Here is a 24,071-nt window from a genome sequence, read left to right as displayed (position 1 = left end):
GCTGGTGTAAAGATGTCCTTGGTGTATGTTTACATTGCATTTAAAAAGCAATGAAGAATAATTAATGAAACAGTAACTCAGTCAACATAAAATAGAACATGATTAAGCTCAAATGAATGTGAATTAGTGGTAAATTATTTACACTGCAATCCTCTAAATGTATACTTAGAAGTCAGTCCCATAGAGTTGAATGTGGATTATTTCCAGGTAAGAACTGCAGTCTTCACTCTCATTACTTAATCCTGGCTGACCTAAGCTAGACAAGGGCCATAGTATTTTATATTTCCCCATTGTTTCTTCTTCTTAGATGCTCCTTGTTGTTCAGCTCAGGTCTCAACACCATGATATAGCATTTTGGAGAAAAGATAAAAAACAGTAAGCCAGCACTGGAGGCTATGATTGAGAAGGCCTCCACTGCTACCATATATTTCCCCCTTGTGCTCAGGTAGGTGGGAACAAAGGACAGCCAAACACTGCAAAAGACCAACATGCTGAAGGTGATGAATTTGGCTTCATTAAAACTGTTGGGCAACTTCCTGGCTTGGAAAGCCACAGTGAAGCTGACAATGGCCAGGAAGCCCATGAAGCCCAGCACACAGTAAAACATGGTGACTGAGCCTTCATTACATTCCCAAACAATCTCCTTAGTCATAGAGTGCATATTGAAATCTGGGAATGGGGGAGAGTTTGACAGCCACACAGTGCAAATAGTCACTTGTATAAGGAAGCAGGAAAGAACGATAGAAGATGCCAGTCTTTTCCCCATCCATTTCCTCGTGCTGGACCCTGGTTTGATGGCCATGAAAGCTAGAACCACAATGATGGTTTTGGCCAATATACAGGAAACTGCCACTGAGAAGATGATGCCAAAAGTAATTTGTCGAAGGAGACAAATCATTGTCTTAGGTCGGCCAATGAATAGCAAAGTGCAAAGGAAGGAGAGCAGGAGGGAGACAAGGAGAGTGTAGGTGAGGTTCTGGTTGTTGGCCTTGACTATGGGTGTGTCCCTGTGCTTAAGGAAGATCAAAAGTACCAAAGCTGTGGTGAAAGAAAAGGAAAGAGCAAAACTGGCCAAAGTGATTCCCAAAGGTTCTTCATAGGACAAGAAAATGATCTCCTTTGGAACACATGAATCTTGTTCCTTGTTTGGGTGTTGATCTTGTGGACACTGAAAACAGTCATCCATATCTAGAAAAACCAAAACAAAACCATGGGTCTGAAATATAGCAACACTCTGTTTATTACACAGAACTAAGCAAATCTCAATATGATGATAGCTGGAATGAAGCTTGCTAACATAAAAGGGGGGGGAACCCCACCACATTTCTATATTTCTCACATAAATATATTTGAAAAATTCAATATTCAGGGAAGTTTTTTGGATGCTGGATAATCTTGTTCAGTCTGCATTGTTAAGCGAACTGACCATATTAACACTTCGTAGCCTAATACACAGACCAGAACACAATTATAATTTTGATGGTGCATTTCTCTGAACTGCGCAATTCAATTCTGAACTCAGAAAATACACCCCAAAGTGTGGCTTGTGGATGGAAATGCATATAAACATATGCATGGGGCGTATGCACAATTGAAATGTAAATGTTAATGCTTTTGTTTAAAACATTTCATGGAAAATAGGATGGAATGGGCTTATGTTTGAACACCTATGTAGGTGATATGGACAAGAAATAGGCAATCTATCCATCTCTTTGGGTGATTCAAGTCTTTGAACCCAACTCAGCTAATGATTGTGTCTTCTCCCCGTAGAAATTACACATTGATAAGGACGAAAAAAAAAAGTCTCTTTCTGGTCTGCATCATTATCAGATATTCTTCATATTCCATTATGTTCCAGCATTCATCTACTTGTGTTTTGCTGTTTTTTGGAAAAGAAAAGTTTCCTCTAAAATGCATATTTAAATGTGTATTTTTTTCAAAGCATATAGTATTTAAATACTTATTTAAAGATGCCTAAAGCTGCTTTTTTTTCCTAAAGCTGCTTTCCCCCCCCCTTCATGGATCACTGCCTCGTTGTGGTGAAGGGGCTTGCGTAACTCAGTGAAGCCATAAGCTATGCCGTGCAGGGCCACCCAAGACAGACAGGTCATGGCAGAGAGTTCTGACAAAATGTGGTCCACTGGAGAAGGAAATTGCAACCCACTCCAGTATTCTTGCCAAGAAAACCCCATGGAATGTATCACAAGGCTAAAAGAGATGACGCCAGAAGATGATCCCCTCAGGTTGGAAGGTGTCCAATATACTACTGGGGAAGAGCAGAGGGAATTTCCAAGTAGTGCCACAAAGAGTGAAGAGGCTGGGCCAAAGCCGAAAGGACACTCAGCTGTGGATGTGTCTGGTGGTGAAAAGAAAATCCGATGCTGTAAAGAACAATATTGTTTAGGAACCTGGAATGTCAGATCAATGAATCAAGGTAAGCTGGAGGTGGTCAAACATGAGATGGCAAGATTGAACATCGACATCTTGGGAATCAGCGAACTAAAATGGACAGGCATGGGCAAATTTAATTCAGGTGACCATCATATCTACTACTGAGGGCAAGAATCCCTTAGAAGAAATGGAGTAGCACTCATAGTCAACAAAAGGGTGGGAAAAGCCGTACTGGGGTACAATCTTAAAAACGATAGAATGATCTCAGTACGAATCCAAGGCAAACCATTCAACATCACAGTAATTCAAGTCTATGCCCCAACCACTGATGCCAAAGAAGCTGAGGTTGATCGGTTTTATGAAGACCTACAACACCTTCTAGAACTAACACCAAAAAAAGATGTCCTCTTCATCATAGGGGATTGGAATGCTAAAGTAGGAAGTCAAGAAATCACCGGGATAACAGGCAGGCATGGCCTTGGTATACAAAATGAAGCAGGACAAAAGCTAATAGAGTTTTGCCAAGAGAACATGCTGATCATAGCAAACACTCTTTTCCAACAGCACAAGAGGCCACTCTACACATGGACATCACCAGATGGTCAATATCGAAATCAGATTGATTATGTCCTTTGCAGTCAAAGATGGAGAAGCTCTATACAGTCAGTAAAAACAAGACCTGGAGCTGACTGTGGCTCAGATCATGAGCTTCTTGTTGCAAAATTTCGGCTTAAATTGAAGAACGTAGGGAAAACCACTAAACCATTCAGGTATGACCTAAATCATATCCCTTATGAATATACGGTGGAGGTGAGGAATAGATTTCAGGGATTAGACCTGATAGACAGAGTGCCTGAGGAACTATGGACAGAGGTCCATAACATTGTTCAGGAGGCAGCAACTCAATCCATCCCAAAGAAAAAGAAAAGCAAGAAAGCCAAGTGGCTGTCTGATGAGGCTTTACAAGTAGCTGAGGAAAGAAGGGAAGCGAAAAGCAAGGGAGAAAGGGGAAGATATATCCAACTGAATGCAGAGTTCCAGAGAATAGCAAGGAGAGACAAGAAGGCCTTCTTAAATGAACAATGCAAAGCAATCGAGGAAAACAACAGAATGGGAAAAACTAGAGATCTCTTCAAGAAAATTGGAGATATCAAGGGAATGTTTTGTGCAAAGATGGGCATGATAAAAGACAAAGAAGGCAGGGACCTAACAGAAGCAGATGAGATTAAGAAGAGGTGGCAAGAATACACAGAAGAACTATACAGGACAGATCTTAATGTCCCTGATAGCCATGAAAGTGCAGTCACTGAACTTGAGCCAGACATCCTCGAGAGTGAAGTCAAGTGGGCCTTAGGAAGCATTAGTAACAACAAAGCTAGCGGAGATGACAGTATTCCAGCCGAGCTATTTAAAATCCTAAAAGATGATGCTGTTAAAGTGCTGCATTCAATATGCCAACAAATTTGGAACACTCAACAATGGCCACAAGACTGGAAAAGATCAGTTTACATTCCAATTCCAAAGAAGGGCAACGCCAAAGAATGTTCAAACTACCGCACAATTGCGCTCATTTCACATGCCAGCAAGGTGATGCTCAAAATCCTACAAGCTAGGCTTCAGCAGTATGCGAACTGAGTACTACCGGAAGTACAAGCTGGGTTTCGAAGAGACAGAGGAACTAGAGATCAAATTGCCAACATTCGCTGGATCATGGAGAAAGCAAGAGAATTCCAGCAAAATGTCTATTTCTGCTTCATTGACTACGCTAAAGCCTTTGATTGTGTGGATCACAACAAACTGTGGCAAATTCTTAAAGTGATGGGAGTACCAGACCACCTTACCTGTCTCCTGAGAAACCTGTACGAGGGTCAAAAAGCAACAGTAAGAACCAGACATGGAACAACCGAGTGGTTCAAAATTGGGAAAGGAGTACGACAAAGCTGCATATTGTCACCCTGCTTATTTAACTTATATGCAGAGTACATCATGAGAAACGCTGGGTTGGATGAATCACAGGTCGGAATTAAGATTGCCAGGAGAATTATCAACAGCCTCCGATATGCAGACGATACCACCCTAATGGCAGAAAGTGAAGAGGATCTCAAGAGCCTCTTGTTGAGGGTGAAAGAGGAGAGTGCAAAAGCTGGTTTGAAACTCAACATTAAAAAAACGAAGATCATGGCATCTGGCCCCATCACTTCCTGGCATATAGAAGGGGAAGAAATGGAAGCAGTGACAGATTTTACTTTCTTGGGCTCCAAGATCACCGCAGACGGTGACTGTAGCCATGAAATTAAAAGATGCTTGCTCCTTGGGAGGAAAGCTATGGCAAACCTAGACAGCATAGTAAGAAGCAGAGACATCACCTTGCCGACAAAGGTCCATCTAATCAAAGCTATGGTTTTCCCAGTAGTAACGTATGGCTGTGAGAGCTGGACTATAAGGAAGCCTGAGCGCCAAAGAATTGATGCTTTCGAACTGTGGTGCTGGAGAAGACTCTTACGAGTCCCCTGGACTGCAAGGAGGTCAAATCAGTCCATCCTAAAGGAAATCAACCCTGAGTGCTCATTGGAAGGACAGATAATGAAGCTGAAGCTCAAATATTTTGGCCACCTAATGTGAAGAGAAAACTCTCTGGAAAAGACCCTGATGCTGGGAAAGACTGAAGGCAAAAGGAGAAGGGGACAGCAGAGGATGAGATGGCTAGATAGCATCACCGATGCAATGAATATGAACTTGAGCACACTCCGGGAGAGAGCGCAGGAGAGGAAGGCCTGGCGTGCTATGGTCCATGTGGTCACGAAGAGTCGGACACGACTGAACGACTGAACAACAACACCAACAAAGCTGCTTTGCAACATGAGGAGACATATGAAGTCCAGTGGATAGCAACATTACAATTTAGTATTTTCACATTAGCCTGAAAGGAAACCATCAGGTACTTTTGTATAGGGATTCAGGAAGTTCAAATCCTTCAAGCATCCTTAAAATTCTACATCGTCACTATTTCCATTTTGTTTAGGTAAGCAATGCTATTTTTTTTCTTATTTCTATTGAGCTACTGAGCAGAAGAGCTCTAACATTATCAGTAGTTATATCAGAGCCTACCCTATCAGCAACTACCATCACCAAAGAATTAGAAAAATCCTTTTCCACAAAAGGGAAATAAGTAGTTCTACATCCTACAGTCAATGTATCAGTAAACTCTGTTGTGAAATTTCTTACCCTTCTGTTTGGAAATCTTCCCTTCTGGGCATGGAAGGCAATCATAGCAGCAAAATGGCTTCCCTTCCTTCTTGATCTTACTGTAACCCGATTGGCAATTATCATTACAGACAGAAAAGGGCAGTGCCTGTCCAGAAATGAGAATGAATTATGCTTTGCCTGTTTGGATCTCAAGGATTAGCCTGGTTTAGAAACTCCACGCTATTTCACTCCCCCTATATCATAGGAATGCAGCCTTGTGTTTCGAGTTAATTAGAGGAGATTAGGGGAAGGATACTATGTTAGCAGCATGGCTGTTTATTGCCAGGCTCACCAATAGGATACAGAACTCAGCCAGATATTGAAGACAATGAAGGGTTCCATAAGACCGGGGTAGAAATCCAATATGTTGCACATGTTTTGGACTTATGGCAGGGGTGGGGGGAATGCACACAAAATGTTTTCATATGGGTCAGAAAAAGCTTGGAGTTGGTAAAAGATTACCTAAAAAAAATCAAGCTTTACAGATGTCCTTGTCTCTAGCATAGACTCACAGGTACACATTTGCATAGCCTATCGCGTGAAAAAACAGGGACGCAAATGACGTCTACACTACGCCATTTGCGGCCATAAAGGTCTTAGTTTAAGCTAAATGCAGCCATTTATGGCTGCATTTACCTTAATCTAAGACCTTTACGGCCGCAAATGGCGCACTGGACACCATTTGCCTCCAGAGACGGTCCATATCACTGGTGCTCCAGAACCAGCCGGTGGCTCTGCAGAATCGCCACAGAGTGGAGCCGGCTGGGTAGGATTCTGGGGGAGGGACGGATCGCCTCCCCCCCCCCGACCTGGAGGTAAGTATTTCGTACATCCTTAGCCAGGAGTGAGCAAGTCCAGAGCCCCCCCTCCCTCTCCCTCACACATACACACACACACCCATACCCAGTTAATCATCTGTTCATGCCACACTCTTTCCTTACCACTCACACAAAAACATTCACACCCTTATTAATGTATTAATTCATTCGCACACATTCTGTTCTGATTCTTCCACTTTTCTCCTCCTCTTTTTCTTTCTTCCTTTCTCCTACACTCTGTAACTTCCCTCCTCCTCCTCCTCCTCCCTCTTTTTCCCTTCCCTCCCTAGCTGCCATCATCTCCTCATTACACTCACCCTATGTTGAACTTAGGCACTTTTTTAAAGCTCCTTTTTGCAGCAATGGGAGCTTCTCCGTAAATCTGACTGCCACATGGTGGGAATTTTCATGAGGTCATAGCAACCTAGAAGGGTTAGAGAACTTCCTTTCAATTTGCACCACCTCTTAAAAAAATAAAGCCACTGCATGCCAATTGCACTTTGACCCCATCTACATGGCACTGCTTTCGCCCTTCACTCCATTGCAAATGCACAGCATTTCAGTTAGCTTCTGCTGGTATACACTCGTGATTTACTGCGGGCTTCCCTAACAGACTCCGCCATGCCTTTTTTTTGCCATTATACTTTAATGTGCAGCCCTGTGATAGTGGGGGTGCAACACTTCAGCAGCTGTTTTGTATTTTAGGGGTTCTGTTGTGTCTTTCCACTCCTCAGGTAAAAAGCGGGTGTTCGGTGCTCCTTCATTTCCATGCCATCTGTTTGTCAGTACCCCAGCCTGAGACTCTCACAATGGTTTGCACTCACAAGCGTGAACACTACGTGCCTACCCATCACTCCAAAATGGTGGCCGGAGCAAAGTTGGTTCTCACCCAAGACTCCCTCCCTAGGGAACTCCGTCATGCCCCCTCTTTAATGAGTTTCCGTCGTGCATTAAAAACGTGGTTGTTCAGGCAGGCATTTGGGGTGGGTTAGGGTATTTAAAAAAAAAATTATGGTAAAATTTTATTGTTTTAAATTGTTTTATGGTGGGTTGTACATCGCCCAGAGTGGCTGGGTGACCAGTCAGATGGGCGATTAATAAATTTAATAAATAAATAAATAAATAAATAAATAAATAAATAAATAAATAAAAGACTCCCCCAGCCCTTGGGCACTGAGTCCAAAAGCAACCATTGCAAAGATACGAAGCTGCAAAACTGTGCGAAAGTGTGAGTAAATAAATGAAAACGACCCTCTGTGCCTCTGTAACTGTGCAGCTGCGAAGGGACAGGGGGAGTAAAGGGGTGTCACAGAGTGATGCAAGCACTACTAGGGATGTACGGAAGTCACTTACCTTTTCAAATGGTGACATTCGTGGTGGGGGGGAGGCGCTCCGTCCCTCCCCCTGAAATTCTCTCCAGCCAGCTCCGCTCCACGGAGATTCCACGGAGCCACCGGTTGGGGCCGCCCACAGTCGGACATCTGGCCACCGGGCAGCCTGCAGGGATGCAAATGGCAGCTGCCGTAGCCGCCGCTATTTGCGTCCCTGTATTTTGCCGTGATAGGCTACGTAAATATTTATGTAGCCTATGCCTATCACGGCGAAAAAAGAAAAGAAAAAAACAGCGGATGCAAATGGCAGTGGCTATGGTGGCCGCCATTTGCATTCCCTTTTTTTGCCATTTTAGCCTACATAAATATTTCATAAATATTTACGTAGGCTAAAACGGCAAAAAAAGGGAACGCAAATTGCAGCTGCCGTAGCCGCCGCCATTTGCGTCCGCTGTTTTTTTTCTCTCTTTTTTTGCCGTGATAGGCTACGTAAATACTTATGTAGCCTATCACAGCCTCTGCAGGGATGCAAATGGTGTACCTGCATTAGCTGTGGTAGGCTATGTAATTATTTATGTAGCCTATCACGGGTATAATGAGGAAGCGAATGGCGGCCGCAGACGCGGCCGCCATTCGCAAAGCAGCGCAAACGGCACCAGGTAAGTGCTCCGTTTCAAGCGCCTTTCGTGGGGGGGGGGCTTCATTCCGCCATGGATTTTGGGGGGCTGAATGCACTGGCATTTGGCCTCACCGAGATCCATGGCAGAATTCTCTGACATCCCTAAGCACTACGCATGCCTACAACATGTCCACTGCAAAATGCGAAGTCAGTTTGTCAAAGAGACAGATGCCTTGCAACCGCTGGTAAACCTGCAGCAAACGAAAAGCATCGCAGCAAAATGACTCCTTCGAAATCTGCATTTTCTGGGGGGAAACCACGGATGACTGCAAAGTACCAACTGTGTCATCTGTTCCGACGGACCTCAACTCGGAGTAAAAGGCCGATGTAGATGGGGCCTTAGAACAATACATCCCATTTATGAGAGTGGAACCCCCCCAAGCCTAATTGCTGAGTGAGATGGTGGGAACTCTGGTAAAACAACTGCTGGATACAGCCCAAAATATTTCTGGATCCTACCTGGTTGAACCTGCTGGGCCATACAATGGCTTCCTCCCAAAGGGTGAACGCTTCACCTAGAAGGGGCTTAGGATATATCGCCCCAACTTTCACTCTAATAAAGGACAGGTTTGGGAATGTGACCCAGTTGATAATATCAAATCCAGCCTCTAACTCTCCATTTTGGTCAAAAGAAACTTTTTCCCCAGCGCTGTTATTAAATGAGATGCTTCTCACAAAGCGGTGGAGCTAAAATGCAATAAGAAAAGGAATGCAAGTCATAAAGATCTTGAGGCATATAGGTACTGAACCATTTAAAACTCTGTGAAGATTTGTAGATGATACTTAAATATGATAGGCACTGTATTGTTATTGTTACAGATATTGTTATTATTATTATCAATAAAATTAAGCACCCAAAATAATATAATAATGGGGGTGATTATCATGGTTCCTGTTATGTAAGGCATCAGTAAAATAAGGGTCTCATAATGTTAAATGGAGACCAGGGTGGTGAATTGTTTTAACCTTAATAAAATAAACATGTTTCACTAATCTTCCTGAAATTGGCACATGCCAGGAAGAGATGCCTTTTTTACATAACCTGAAAATTTCAGAATGATTGATTAAAGATTGAGGGAGAAAGAGCAGTTAACCAGGAAGAAAAAAACCTTGGCCAGGAACACAAAAGTGTTTCTGAAAACGTGTGTTGGCTACCATTTGTGCTCATGATTTGTGAAAAAACTATGAGCTATTTTCTTTACAGATTTGAATTTTCCAATTCCCTTTTTATTGTAATTGGTGGGATTTCTTTCTTTTTTCTTTTTTTTAATTCAATTTACTTATTTTTAAAATAATACTTATTTGTATAATGACAGTTTATGGGAGTCTCATAACGTGAAGCCTCAGAAGGTTGAGGGTGGTTGGGGTGAGGGGAATAACTGCCACATGGAGGGAGGGAAAGCAAAGGCAGCAGCAACTAAGTGGTGAGGTTCTGTGACTTGACCTCTGCATGTGGCAAGTGATCCCTCAGGAGGACTGAGTTCCACTCCTTCACCTATCTGTGCCCCACACTCCTTCCATTTACTGGCCTGTGCTCCTGCCCATTCCCCTTCTTCCTCTGCTTTCCCATTTTCCCCTTAATCCCCTTGGTTTGTGTTACCAAGGTCCCTTTTGGGGTTCAAGTGCTTGGGACAGAGGGCTTAGAAGGAAGCTATGGAATGGGACTGAAACTTTGGTTCATAAACAGGCCTGTCTTTTCTTTAGGGTAGAAAGTTTTGCTACCTGGCTAGAGCCTGACAAGCAGGCAATCGTGCTGACAAAGCACTGGTCAAGCCATGGAAGAATGGAGCAGTATGAGAAAAGGTTACAACATTTCTTACTCTCTGCAATTAGCAGCTCCATGAGTCTGGAGTGTTCCCATGTAACCTGATAATGTAACCTAAAATAATGAGAAATTGTCCCTGCAGATCCCCACCCCCCGTCCCATCCCATATGTCATTCACCAATATAGAACCACATTTTCCAGTTAGCAACTAGGCAAAAGAGCCATCAAAAAAAGCTGAAAATGGAGGGGTGTCAGGGCATTAACGAAAGTGAGGGTTGTTCCAACCTGACTTGCTTGATGTTTACCTTTTGCTTAACTTTGAACATTGCTAGCAGGTTTTAGTTTGCTTTGAAAGTCTTTCTGGCCTCAGCCTGGTTCTTGTCTCCCTTTGGGAGAAGAAGAGTCCTCTTTTCTCTTTTTGAGCACGTTTTCTCTTGGCTATATGAGACTATTTTGGGCTATCTTTCCCCAAGCCAGTTTCTCTGAGCCAAGCACCTGCTTCCTGAGTAGTTTGGTGTAATTTTTGCCCTCTATATGCCTAGAGATGATGCTATGAGAAAGTGGATAAATGCATAGGCATCAGCTCATACGGGCAAGGGGATGTAATGTAACTGCCTCCCCCTGGATTTATTGTTTTTTTTTTAATCATCACATTTATATCCTGCTTTTTTCCTCCAAGGAACCCAAGGTGGATTACATGATCCTTGTCTTCCCCATTTTATCCTCACAGCAACCCTGTATGCTGTGTATGCCTGCCCCATCCCTATAGTTTCCTGCAAGGCCCAGCCAGGGGAGGTCAGTAAATTAAACCCAGGGGTGGAGGGTAGGAGTCCACCAAGCTCAGCTGAGAGCAGTTGGTATAAACTGTAGACCTGTGAGGGGTGGTGAGGCTGGGTTTCTGGAGGATGCAGCCAGGCAACTCTATGGCCTGTTAGGCCCTCTGTTTGGTAGCCTGAAGGAGCACTTACCTTATAAAGCAAATGGGCACATGGAAGCTGTTATTATGGTCTGCCTATTTGTCTTTCATGGTCTGGTGTCCAGACCTCTACAGAAGGGGGGATAGTGTTATGTGGTTGGGGTCAGCCTAAATTATCTACAGGGCTCCCTTACAACTCACTGCCTCTGATCACAAAGAGATTGAGGATTTCCCCCAGCTCTGTAATGTCTGAATTTGTGACCTTTGTTGCACTACTCCTGAGGGGGTAGCAAGAAGTGAGGCTGGGGAAGGGGTGTATCTAAGACAAAGACAGAGCTGTTTCTGTCTTAGATTTGGCAGAAAATCCCTAGGCAACAAAGGAGGAGGAAGAGGGATATTTTGGTCCTGACCATTGGCCATGCTGGTTAGGGTTGATGGAAATTGAGGTCTGAGATATTGGCGGGGGGGGGGGCAGGGGACCAGGTTGCCAGAGAAGGCTGATGTAGAGTAATCAGTCTGTGAGAGTTGGGTCCAAAAGACAACCCAGGTGGTGGTACAGGAGACAAAGTGCTGGATCCTGGTTTGTGGGAGACCCCCACAAACTGGCTGTTATGGATCTGAGAAAGGGAATGTCTTTCTGTACTGATGGACTCCCCTGTTACAATGGTCCCCCCCCCCAACAAAAAAAATGCTGATAGGCAGCTGCTATGGGCTGATCCTCTCATGAACACTATTCTAGTCTGTCTTGCTGCTCAGGAAGATTCTGTGTCCTATTCCTAAGGCCTCCTCCCTTCAGCCCAGATCTTGAAAGAATAATTGTTAAAAAAAAAAAGGATGTTCCTTGGATTTACTTGCCCAAGCCCAGAAAACACAGAACTTAACAAAACTGTGTGAATATCCTAAGAACACAGAGGGTAGTGTACCAACTGTGCAATCCTGTGTGTGGGGAAGGTTTTGGTGAGAATTTCCCTTTCACAGCAATGCAGCCAAACCTACAAATATATTAAAGGCACAATCCTATGTGTTTGGTCAGAGAGAGGTCCTACAGCTCCCAGCATGCTGGGAGTTGTAGAACTTCTTCCTGTCTAGACATGCATGAGTTTGATATCTAAAACACTTTATTTGTGGAAAAGGAGGGGATACAGGCCTGGCACAAGCACAGGGCAAGTGTGAAATGTATCATTGGGACATTTAGGTTCAGGCTAGGGATGGCGGAGAATTCTGCCACGGACTCCAATGAGGCTGGATTCTAAAGAATCCATCCCCCCAGAGTCCATGGCGGAATGGAACACTTACCTCCACCTCCCCATGGAATCCTCTTCGGCCGGATCCTCCGGCTCCGGATTGCCAGAAATACAGCCACCATGCCAGCGATCCTGGATACCATTTGCCATTTACGGCTGCATTTACCTCAAACTAAGACCTTTACGGCCACAAATAGCATCCTGGAAGCCATTTGGGTCTGCAGTCAGTCCCCTTCAGCCAGCGATATGGCATGGTGGCTGTATCGCTGGTGCTTCGGAGCCGGCTGGCAGCACTGCGGAATTGCTGTGGAGCGGAGCCAGCCAAAGAGGATTCCAGGGGGAGGAATGGATTTCCTCCCCCCTGTGGGCGGATTCCCCATGGACCAGCAGGTAGGGAATCCACCCATCCTAGTTCCGCATCTCTTTTTTGAAATAGGCTCTAGGAGAACTGATGTGCTTTTAACAATGACTCTATATGACAGCGAGAAATTTAGCAGGAGCATTCTCAACCCTACCACTGGATGGAGGTGCAGTGATTGGGGAAAACTTAACTTACTGAGGATCTTCTCCTTGGGAAGCAACTTAAGGCAGAGGAGCCCTGCCAGGAGAAAATAAATTGACAAATCTGTTGGCAGCAGAATATAAGTTCTAAACAGAGAGGGACCACTTCATGTGGTAGAATGTATGGAACTGGGGAAGTTGGAACAACCAGATAGGTGAGGGTGGGAGAATGAAGCCATGGCTACATAGTGGTCTGACACTAGCACTCTGCACATGCTCCAGGGAATCCTTCTCCTCTGTTTCAAAATATTAATCCTTCTTCAAGGCTTAGTTCTGGCATGAGAAACAGGTTACAGTAGCCTCCCCACAACTTGATCTCAGATCTGGAGTAAGAACCAGTGTGGTGTAGTGACTAAAGTGTTGGACTGGGACTTGGGAGATCCAGGTTCAAGAGCCCAGTTGGCCATGATTCCCACTGGGGGACTTGGTGACAGTCTCTGACTCTCAGCCTAACCTATCTCACAGGGTTGTTGTGAGGATAAAAAGGGAGAGGAGGAGAACCTTCGCCCTCTCTCAAAATATTAGATCCCGGGGTCATCCTATGAAGCTGATTGGTGGGAGATTCTGGACAGATAAAAGGAAGTACTTATTCACACAGTGCATAGAAACTATGGAACTCACTACCACAGGATGTAGTGATGGCCACCAATTTGGATGGCTTTAAAAGGGGGTTGGACAAATTCCTGGAGGAGAACGCTATCAATGGCTACTAGTCCTGATGGCTATGTGCTACCTCCAGTACCAGAGCCAATGAGTCTGTGTACACCAGTTGCTGGGGAACATGGGTGGGAGGATGCTGTTGCACTCATGCCCTGCTTGTGGGTTCCTGGTCAACAGCCGGTTGGCCACTGTGTAAATGGAATGCTGGACTAGATGGACCACTTGGTCTGATCCAGCATGGGTCTTCTTCTGTACTTATGATCATTAGTGATCCCCCCCCCATGTTTCATCAGTGATATCTATCTTGGAAATATATTTCACCTTGTTTTAAAACTTTTCCCAGTTACTATCTTCAGTCTCTATCTATAATCTGCAACAGTTCTCTGAAGGATGCTTCTGGGTCAGAAGCTGCATCAAAATGTTGTCTACACAGAGACTGACTTTAAAAGAGAGTGAGACAATATTGCTCCTTTTATTTTGTTGTTGTTGGACCTATCTGACATTGACATTTTATGTAGCCAATCACGGCCAATGGCAGGGACGCAAATGGCATCCCCTATGCCGGACTGGAGCCGACCGGGGAGGATTCCGGGGGGAGGACCGGATCGCCTCCCCCTGCCTGCAGATCCCCCGGACTGGAACAGGGTAAGTACTTCGTACACCCCTAGGAATCTTACTGTTCTGGTCTTTTAAACCGGCATCTTTTTTAATGATTGATATATAAGAAAACAATATCAGTAAAACAGGTGATCAACTAAATAAAGATCAGTGAAAAATAGCAGAGCGAAAGACATCAATTCCAGTGCATTTGAAATACAATCCATAGGCGTGAAGGAAGGTAGAATCTATGGTCTGGCCTGGGAACCACCACATCCTATGTCCTGACAGGCTCCTGCTGGCAGGGCAGAAGCTTTGGGGGGGGGTGTTTTCCCTCTCATATATGGGCCATCTTCAGCCTCCCCCCACCAATTCCCTCCCACTGCACATGGTAAGAGACAAATGAACCAGCACAGCTCAAGACATGCTTGGGACATGTTGAGTGGCTTTAGACTCACAGCATCCAAGACTCCCCTACTCAGCCTTTGAAATGTCCCCTTTTAATATTGTTGACTAACTTTCCCATTGCTATACAGAGGAGGCTACTAAGGGTTAACCTTGGGTAGTATCCAATGTTAATCCTACTTAGAGAAGACCCCATGAAATGAATGGCACTTGTTAGTCATAACTAACTTAACATCCATTTTTAAAAGGTTTTACTTTAAGTAGGACTACATACCTCCTTCTCTAATGAGAGTGAGTTTCACTAAATCCTTCAGCCCTGGGACACCCTCACAGGGACCATTGGTTTGCATTTTCACCTAATGCCTGAAAGATAATAAAGTGCTGCCAGACGAGCTTTTTGGGGGAGGGAAAATTAGGATTAAAATTAGGATTAGAATGTAGGAAACATTACAATATGTGAGCCATGTACAGATATTCTAACCATATTCAACTAAGCTAACTGGTATAGATTTTTAAATATCAAAGGATCAGTCAGTCTACAAAACAGAATTATTGATACACACAATATTAATGGCATGTGTCTCTTGGCTATTTAGAATCAATGCAAGAAATCCAGAGGCAGAGTGGAAACGGGTAGAGTGCATTCTGGTGAAAAGTAAGAAAAGAGGGAGGACAATCAGCTACAGGCCTGGCGTTTCTCAGCTGGGACTGTTCAGTTTCACCCCTTCAAGCAAGCTCAAATCCCACTCTTCAGCTATTCACAAGCAATGGGTGCTTTAAGCCTACCTAACGGTTGTCTCACCCACTGCTCAGTCAAGCCATAGATATCTGTGAAGCAACCATTTAACGACACTTAGAAAACTCATTTAAAATCAATTGCATTTGATCCACCAGCTTTATAAATACCTGCTCAGATGAATATACATAATATAATTTCCTATACAGTCAAGATGCTCTTTTTATTCCCACAGATATAGTGAGTTCTCCTTCATTAGTGTGCTCAGGACATTACCTTCCATGGCTGTTCATGCAGAAACTTCAGTCTTGCTTCATCCACTATTGCTCTGTGTTTGAGTGTAGATGAATGCATGCCATGCAAAGCATGCGCCAAGGCATAGACTGCATTGTAGATGCTGTAGCTGTGGCCGGTCATGCTCATTTCAAAAACAGATGCAGGAAGACTTTCCAACTTCTCCTCTCCACTGCAGATGGTCCCAAGTTGCTTGTCTAGGAGGGAGTTGGGGAAGGAACATTCAAATGCTTCTTCCCAGAAGACCCTGATGAAACCATTTTCTTTTTCCAAGATAGGGTTTCTCCTCTGAAGAAATTTCTGAAATCCCAACACTTCCTTTGAGTGAATTGTGAAAGATAAAGCACCATGGAGGAAGTCTATGTCCCAACTTTTTTGGAAGGGAAGTGAGGTGAAATCCATCTGAACTGTCATAATCCAGATTTTACTTTTTTTCCCCATGGGTATATCTTCATATTCTGACAGTTTGGGAAATATTCTCAAAAGTATCATGTTCTCGATTCCACCATGAATTACCACTGCATTAGCAGTGCTTCTCATAACAACATTGTGTGTTCTTATTCCGTCTTCCACCATTCCAGTAATATCATTGGAAACAGTAACTTTTGGGAAGCTTTGTATGAACTCAATGCATATGTCACTCTGGGAAAACATTGGAAGTACGTGCTGTATAAACCTCTCTCCATTGACATCATTAGCTGGCATCACGCCAATCCAGGTCCACCTGAAATGAAGCAGTAACTGAAGAATCCCCTCATATTGATGGTCCAAATTTGGGAACATCTGGTGGTAGAAAACAGCTTGATTTTTCTTATATACTTCTGGAGCAGTGCCATATATGAGCTAAAGAAAATAAATGAAATTGAAAGGAGGAGAAGAGTTATTTAGGATGTGTGTGGGAAGAATATTTCTGCGTAGTGACATACTTTCCCAATGGTAGTTCTTAAAATGACAATTTTGAACCATCACAGTTTTCAAATTGAGTGTTGAATGAATCGAGAGATTTCAATTTTTTCCTCAATTTCCTATGAAAATGATGGAATGCCCAAGGAGCAGATACGTTGAGCTAATTCAGGATACATGAACCTCTCAAACTCAGTTTCACTCGGTTTCTCTTCCTCCCACTTCTTCCGAATTTAGGTTCATTCCATCCCATTTTCACATTAGTTTGCATTAAAAAAAAGACTGCATGAAATTTCATACATTTCATCACAGTTCTAAAACTAAAGCCACCTTTATGTACTTTTCCAGATATATACCTTTTCGCAAGTGATTTCCCCTAAAATAAGGCGTGATTTTTGTGCACACTTTTCTGTATTGTACGCATTTTTGTGTGGTAGTGGAAAAGTACCAGGAAGTGAGAGGCAAACAGGAGTGGAACACTTTGCTTGATTTGTCTTCTTTCCACTCATAGCCCCCTGCATAGCTGGTCCCATGAGAGATAGATTCTAAAAAGTGCAAGCATCACAGTAACACATTTGGTCTGCATTCCAGTTCATGTGTAGGTTTGGGTAGTCTACTTTGCATAAGTTCACATTAAAGTGTTGATTAAATTTGTTTCTCACCCATACTTGGAATAATCCAATACACAAATTATGCATAACATATAATTTGTCAACACAGCAGATATGCTGACAGAATGTTGTACCTAGGGATGGACAGGTGCCTGTCCCTCACTCACCCCGGGCCTGTAACCTTGCGTATATTGGCCATTTACAGCACCATTTTGCAGAGCAGCAAATGTGCATATATCAGTTTTCTATCCAGCCCTTGAACATTCATTTTCAGGGGAAATTTTTTAAAATCCAAAAAACAAAACAAAACATAGAAGTAGGGATGGATGTCCCCATCCCATCCAGGTTCACTGGGTGCCCACCAAATCCCTGCCCTGGCTTCGCAGGCACCCAGTACCCCTGGACCCACCCCCAACTCCCCCCACACTTCTCCAGTCACCCACTCTCACCCCAGGCCTCTACCCTTGTTTATATTGTCCATTCACAGTACCATTGTACATAAGAGCAAATGTGTGAATATCTGCGGGCACCATTTTTTATGCAAAATGGCAGCCGCAGAGATTGTTGGACAGGCCTGTTATGAGTGAGGGCAGCTCAGTGAGTGGGGTCAGGCTGGGCAGTGGGCAGGGGGAGAGTCTGCTAGAGTCCCAGACCCAATCAGTCACCCATACCATCCTTACACAGAAGTAAGAACAATAGCAATTTGTGTTTCCATTACTCCTTCCCATCAAAGGCCAAGGTGCTATTAGGGCAAGCAGGATAGTGGAAGTGAACCACTATCTGTGCCAATGGTGTCATTTGGAAAAGTTTGGTTTCCTTGACAGCAGTCTGTGCTATGAAAATGAAGGACTCCCGGCACGAGATGTGGTGCACCTTGCAAGAGCTGCGGGGGAAAAAAAAATTGGCAGAAGTGTTACAAGCCTGATCAAGAGGTCTTAAAAGTAAATCCTATGGGGAGAGGGCAAAAACTGCAGAGCTTAGTAGAGCTGCATGGAAATTCATGAACCTGAGATTGGGAGCCCTGTTTAATATGTCTGAGTCAAGATGGAAGGAAAAAGAAAGAAAAAGGTGATATTCTCATGGCAGAATAAGAATGTAAGTACATTAGACGAACCATGATGGATCAGACCCAGAATGCAGCTAATCCAGCATTCTGTTCATGAAAGAGCCAACCAACTACTTGTGTGAAGCCAAGAAGTAAGACATAAATGGGATAGCATTGTCAAGCAAGTGCTATAGAGAGACATAGAATCATAGAATAGTAGGGTTGGAAGGGGCCTACAGGACCATCGAGTCCAACCCGCTGCTCAATGCAGGAATCCAAGTCAGAGCATCCCTGACAGATGGTTGTCCAGCCTCGTCTTGAATGCCTCCAGTGTAGGAGAGCCCACCACCTCCCTAGAGAATTGGTTCCATTGTCATATTGCTCTAACAGGCAGGAAGTTTTTCCTGATGTTCAGCTGGAACCTGGCTTCCTGTATCTTGAAACCATTATTCCGTGTCCTGCATTCTGGGGTGATCAAGAAGAGATCCTGGCCTTCCTCTCTGTGACAACCTTTCAAGTCCTTGAAGAGTGCTATCCTATCTTCCCTCAGTCTTCTCTTCTCATGGCTAAACATAGTACCTCTGGTATTGGATGTAGTACATAGCCATCATGAGTAGTAACCACTGATAGCCTTATCTTCCATGAATTTGTTTAATCCACTTTTAAAGCCATCCAAATTGGTGACCATGACAGTGTGCATCAGATCACTAAGCCAACCAGAACATTTGGACGGTGTTTTCATGAAAAAATTACAAAGCATTCACAGAGGTGCTCTAAAGTAGTAATGGGGATTTCAACTATCTTTTCTTCTGCTGAATGTCCAATACATTGTTCACTTGTGCTGCTGACAACTTTACCTCTCAAAAGGAAGAGGAAGAAAAAAGAGGATCAGCTATCCTGGTCTAATCCTAATCAGCAAGAGAGAATTGGTTGATGAAGAGGAGTTCTTCAATACTGATTATTGCTAAAGGGAACCCCAGCAAGTGGTCCCCATTAGTACTACATCTGCTGCAGTTTTACTGACCTCAATTTCTAGACTGCCTTCCAGGGCTTGACATTCACAATGATGCTGCCTCAAATTCTGGGTTGATATGACAGAACTGTAAAACATTGGCTTAGTGGGTACAATTTGAAGCAGGGTGTCCGTGTACATTGCTAATATAAACTGATTCTGCTCAAGTCAAAGTTTATGATAATACAGCGTAATCAAACAGAGATGTTCTCCATTCTGATACTGATAGCTATGCACTTGAATGAAGAAGTACCCATGAATTATGTTTCACAAGTCTAAATTTCTTGATAAGTTTTTGACCTTTCACTAGTATGCTTAAAGCAAGATGTGCCTTTTTTTCCAGTCACAACACTTTCCATTTCCATTCCCAAAACACAAAACCACTTCTGAAAGGAAAGGGATGTGTGTGAATAATTTGTTGATCTCCCATGCTCCATCCATTGTACCTGTGGGATCTTGTAGATGTACAGGATGGTTGCCATGTGAAGACAGACTTCAGAGCCAGGTCCTCCAATGACTGCTACTGGATTGTTCTGGATGTCACACTTGTAGTTAGGAACCAATCTTCCCTGCGTAGAGAAGAGTTCCAGTGAGGCATGATAGGTCCAACTTGGAGTGAAATAGCTATTACATATATTGAAGCCCAGGGTGACATTGGGTAAAATCTGGGGATTTTCATTGATCTCGTTTACAGCAAATATTAAAGCCAGATTGTGCTGGTAGATCTGGGTTATGACCCTGAAATGAGAGATACATGTTGTATCATTATGCCATTGGTTCAGAATATGAATATGCAACACTTCAGTTCAATACGTTCATATTTGACCCCATCCACATAAGTATGAAGAAATATTGACACATTTGGTTATATTTTTGTCATCTTAGTTCAGAAGTGTAATAATTGTACTATTTTGAAAGATGTTCATTAGAAGGATGTTTCAGAAATTCTCATCATCCAATTGCATCCACAAATAATATTTCTCTCCAGATTTTGAGCTTTTTAATTACTTATTGTTGGTCTTCAAAATGGAGCTGACACATTCAACATTTGTCCATTTTCTTAAATTATTATTATTAATAATAATATTAATTATAGTAATAATACTAATATTGTTATTACTGTTGTTGTTAGTATTATTGTCATTATTATTTCAGAGTTTGTGAACTATGTACTGTGCATGCACCATTTTCTGTGGCTTTCCATTACTTCAGTTCTCCCCTCTATTTGCCCTTCTTTATCACCAAATATTCAAATGTTAAACACAACAATAAAGACACTGGTAAATATCCCAAACTCAGTTTTATGTTATGGACCAGTAGCTACAGATTAGGGTTGGATTCAGAAATGTTTCCTCCATTGGCTGTATATGGGATGGGTCCAGAAGAACATCCTGGGATCCAGTTCCATGTATGTAAACTATGAAGTGACACTTCCTGGCTAGATAAGTCTTAGAAAAAGGGTGGGCTACTTCTGGTGTTTGGAGGGACCACAATGTCTCCAGCAGAATCCAACTGGGCTCATAGCCTATTCCTGCTACTGGTGAGTTCCACACTCATTGCAATGGTGACAAAGCAGAACTGTACTAAGTTCTAGGGCACTTTCAGCAGCATGATTCTGCTTCTGAACAAGGAGTATGTTCCTTGCGTGCATTGTTTCATTAAAAAATCACTGCCGCCGGTGTGCTTGCAAATTCAGCAGCAGCCAGGGTACGTGGGGCTGCAAAAATGCCCAGGGTTGCCCAGCCCTGTCTTAGAGGAACCTTCTAGATAGAAGATTATATTCACTGAAGATTTCCTTTAGTAATTGGTTAGGGGAAGGGATGGGGATATCTGTCGAATTTGACTCCTCTTCATTTCTCAAGTTTCAAATTTAAGTTTGATTTATCCTGAACTTCAAGCATTTGTCCAATCTTAAATTCAGTTCACCTGAAATTGAGATTTTTTTAAAGTTTGCATTAAATCTCACTGAACTTTTTGGGAGCATTTCTTTGAACATATGCAATTTTGCCTAATTTACATCCTTTACAGGCATTTTTTCCCTAGTATAATGCATTTTTTAATGCTATTTTCACTAACTTTTACATTTTTGTATATTTTTGCATAATATACAGTTTTAGGCATTATTATTATTGGAAGATTATTATTATTATTATTATTATTGGATAACTCCATTGCAAAATTCTGAAATTGTGTGAATTGTATGAATTTTGAAGGACGAAGTGTGATATCAGTACAGTTCACATTGAAATGTGAACAAAATGAATTTCTCGCCATCCTTACTTTGGAGTATCATAATTTGCACAGATATATGGAACTATAAAAAAAACAATGTCTTATTACTCATGAACAGATTAAGCTGGTTTACCAAGGATGGTACTCACATGTCCATATCAGATACTTTGTGCAATCAAATGTCAGTGATCAATTTAGGATACAACTATTTATGGCCCTCCCTCTCACCTTTAATTCTCTCCCTTAGTGCCTCACACTGATACATATGCTAAAGCTGTGAGGAGGAAGAGGAATGGGATGCTATTTGGTAAAAAAAAATTAAGATGCTGTACTAATCATTCACTCATCCACTGAAGTTAACATGGGACAGGCCTGCCTGAAAAGAATAAAAATAGAAAAAACCTATGTATGATGTATGCATTAAAACACACACACACACACACACACACACACACAAATACCTTACACAATGTCATCAAAGAGGTCAATCGAGGGAAGTTTTTTGAAGGTTATCAGACTAGAAAATATGTAGATCTGAGACATAATGCCAGCAATGATGAGGTCTCCTGGATGATAATGCTTGTGAAGAATAGGAAGCGGGTCACTGATGCTGCATTTAACATGAGGGATCTTACACACCACCTGAGGCAAAAACATGAATTCCACTGCGACAAATGCCACTGTCTTGAATGAAGCAATGTCTCCAAAGTTCACCCCTCCATACATTATCCTTCACTGAGTCCCTTGCTGACTAGCACAGCCCAATTTAAATAGCGATAAGGTTGGTATGGGACTCAGACTGTGCAGTGAGAATTATCAGTGACCAGACTGACCGAGCCCTGACATTATCTAGCCCTGCTTGGAATAGTCTACGGGATATTAATTGAATCCTTTTTCTTGATTTGTCTTATGGTGAAAACTGCAGCTGTCTTGAGACTTGGAGACAAAGTAGAAGTAATCATGGTTCAATTGATAGTTAGATAATCACCTACTAAGAATTAAGGAGAAAACATGTTTATGAACACTGTAGTGGGACAGCAAGAGATACAGAGCGATTTAATGACTGACAGTGAAAAAAGTCCTCTGAAAAATGAGGCCTTAAGAAGGAATTCTACTACCAAGAAAGAACATGTTTGCAATTTCTGTATTTAGAGACAGCATACAAATTTCGGTATTTGAAGATAGCATATTGAAAAAGGCTTTTCTTTTCTTTCAGAACTGGAATACTTCAACACCCAAAAGGAAGCTGGAGTCATGGGATATTCAGAAGTGTCAGAGGACAGTCCAGTGCTTTAGCAAGAAACCTCATTAAAGCAGACACAAGGATTGTGTAATACTCACTAGATTTGTAGGGTAACAGTGGTGATGATGTGCATCTAATCTTCAGGCAGATGTATACTAAATGTTCCACCATCTTGCTGGGAGCCAATGTGGTGTAGTGGTTAGTCTGGGAAGATCAGGCTTCTAGGCCTCACTTGACTATGAAGCTCACTGTGTAACTTTGAGCCAATCTCCACCTCTCAGCCTAACCTACTTCACAAGGTTGTTGTAAGGATAAAATGGGGAGGAGGACCACCATGTAAGCTGCCTTGAGTTCTTTGCAAGAGGAAAAAAGATTTGATGATGATGATAATAAACATAAAAATAAATAAATTGTGCAACCTGAACATGAATATGAACCTTCACAGTGCTGTAGGCATTGAGAGAAGAACAGAAGTCAATGCAATGTATTTCTCAGCAAAATTAGGGTATTTGACTTCTTTTAGGCAGCAAGAGGCTGTGACTATTGGCTAGTGTTCCAAAAGCAAAGGGGAAGTACAATCTCTGAGAAACCACTGGGGAAGCTTCCTTCTTGGAGAATCTTCCTAACTAAGCCAGCTTTGCCTTCCTTACCTCCTCTCCCCAATGGAAGAAGGCACAGGGCAGGTGAAGCCAGTTCCCGGTAGATGGGACAGGAAGATCAAATGATATCAGGGGGTGTGAGCAGATCCTCTTTGATATTAGGGAGCATGGCCATGCCCCATGATATCATCTGTCCCACCGAGGGCTGGGTGGGAGATCATTAGCCCCACACATCAGTGTTGCCCTCCCCTGAGTTTGATGATAAACAAAGCAAAAAAATGGGTGGGGGGAACACCAGCTCATATTGAAGACATGGATGGAATGTATATTTAGCAGTAGTGGAGTGGCAAATTCAGAAGTGCAGGGTCCCTTCATGATAGTCACAGCCATGCCGCCTCACACCCATGCTCCCTTCTAAGATTATACAACTTTGTAAGGTTATACAATAAAAATGAGTGTTCAGTCATTTTGGAGTTCTGTTGAATGATGGATGCAGTATGAGGGCATGTCTTTTTGAGATTCAGCAAGAAGATGGCAATAATAGCTTCCAGAAGTTCCAGTTGATCACTCACAGTACCAGAAACATTCTGGATTGTTGATCACTGTTTTGGTTTCTTCCAACATTCTGTGGCCTCTGTGACCACTGACTTCATAGTTTTTGTTGTTGCTGTTGTTGTTTCCACGAGTCCAGACTCCATAGTTCAGTCATCTCTTATGGTGTTTTAGTTGGATCCAGACTTAGTCATGTTTAGAGCAGACTTACTGAAATCAGAGGAGCTTAGG

At 42.8% G+C, this 24,071-nt stretch overlaps 1 protein-coding gene across 1 annotated transcript; it reads right to left on the bottom strand.

The window, feature by feature from the left end:
- Nucleotides 1-277: 277 nt before the first annotated feature.
- LOC146342529 (vomeronasal type-2 receptor 26-like) lies at nt 278-23,747 on the bottom strand. Its single transcript, XM_084807880.1, has 6 exons — nt 21,913-23,747; nt 19,661-19,838; nt 15,626-16,486; nt 8,925-9,152; nt 5,617-5,743; nt 278-1,188 (listed from the first exon to the last, which is right to left on the bottom strand). The coding sequence occupies exons 1-6, from the start codon at nt 22,170-22,172 to the stop codon at nt 278-280; spliced, it is 2,565 nt and encodes an 854-aa protein (XP_084664006.1). The 5' UTR covers nt 22,173-23,747.
- Between the last annotated feature and the right edge of the window lie 324 nt (nt 23,748-24,071).

The sequence above is a fragment of the Heloderma suspectum genome, chromosome 6 (assembly GCF_057233095.1).
Source record: "Heloderma suspectum isolate Gila_16-S chromosome 6, 16-S_ref, whole genome shotgun sequence".
Taxonomy (NCBI): domain Eukaryota; kingdom Metazoa; phylum Chordata; class Lepidosauria; order Squamata; family Helodermatidae; genus Heloderma; species Heloderma suspectum.
The sequence above is the reverse complement of the archived record's forward strand: the minus strand, read 5'-3'. Positions and strand labels throughout refer to the sequence as shown.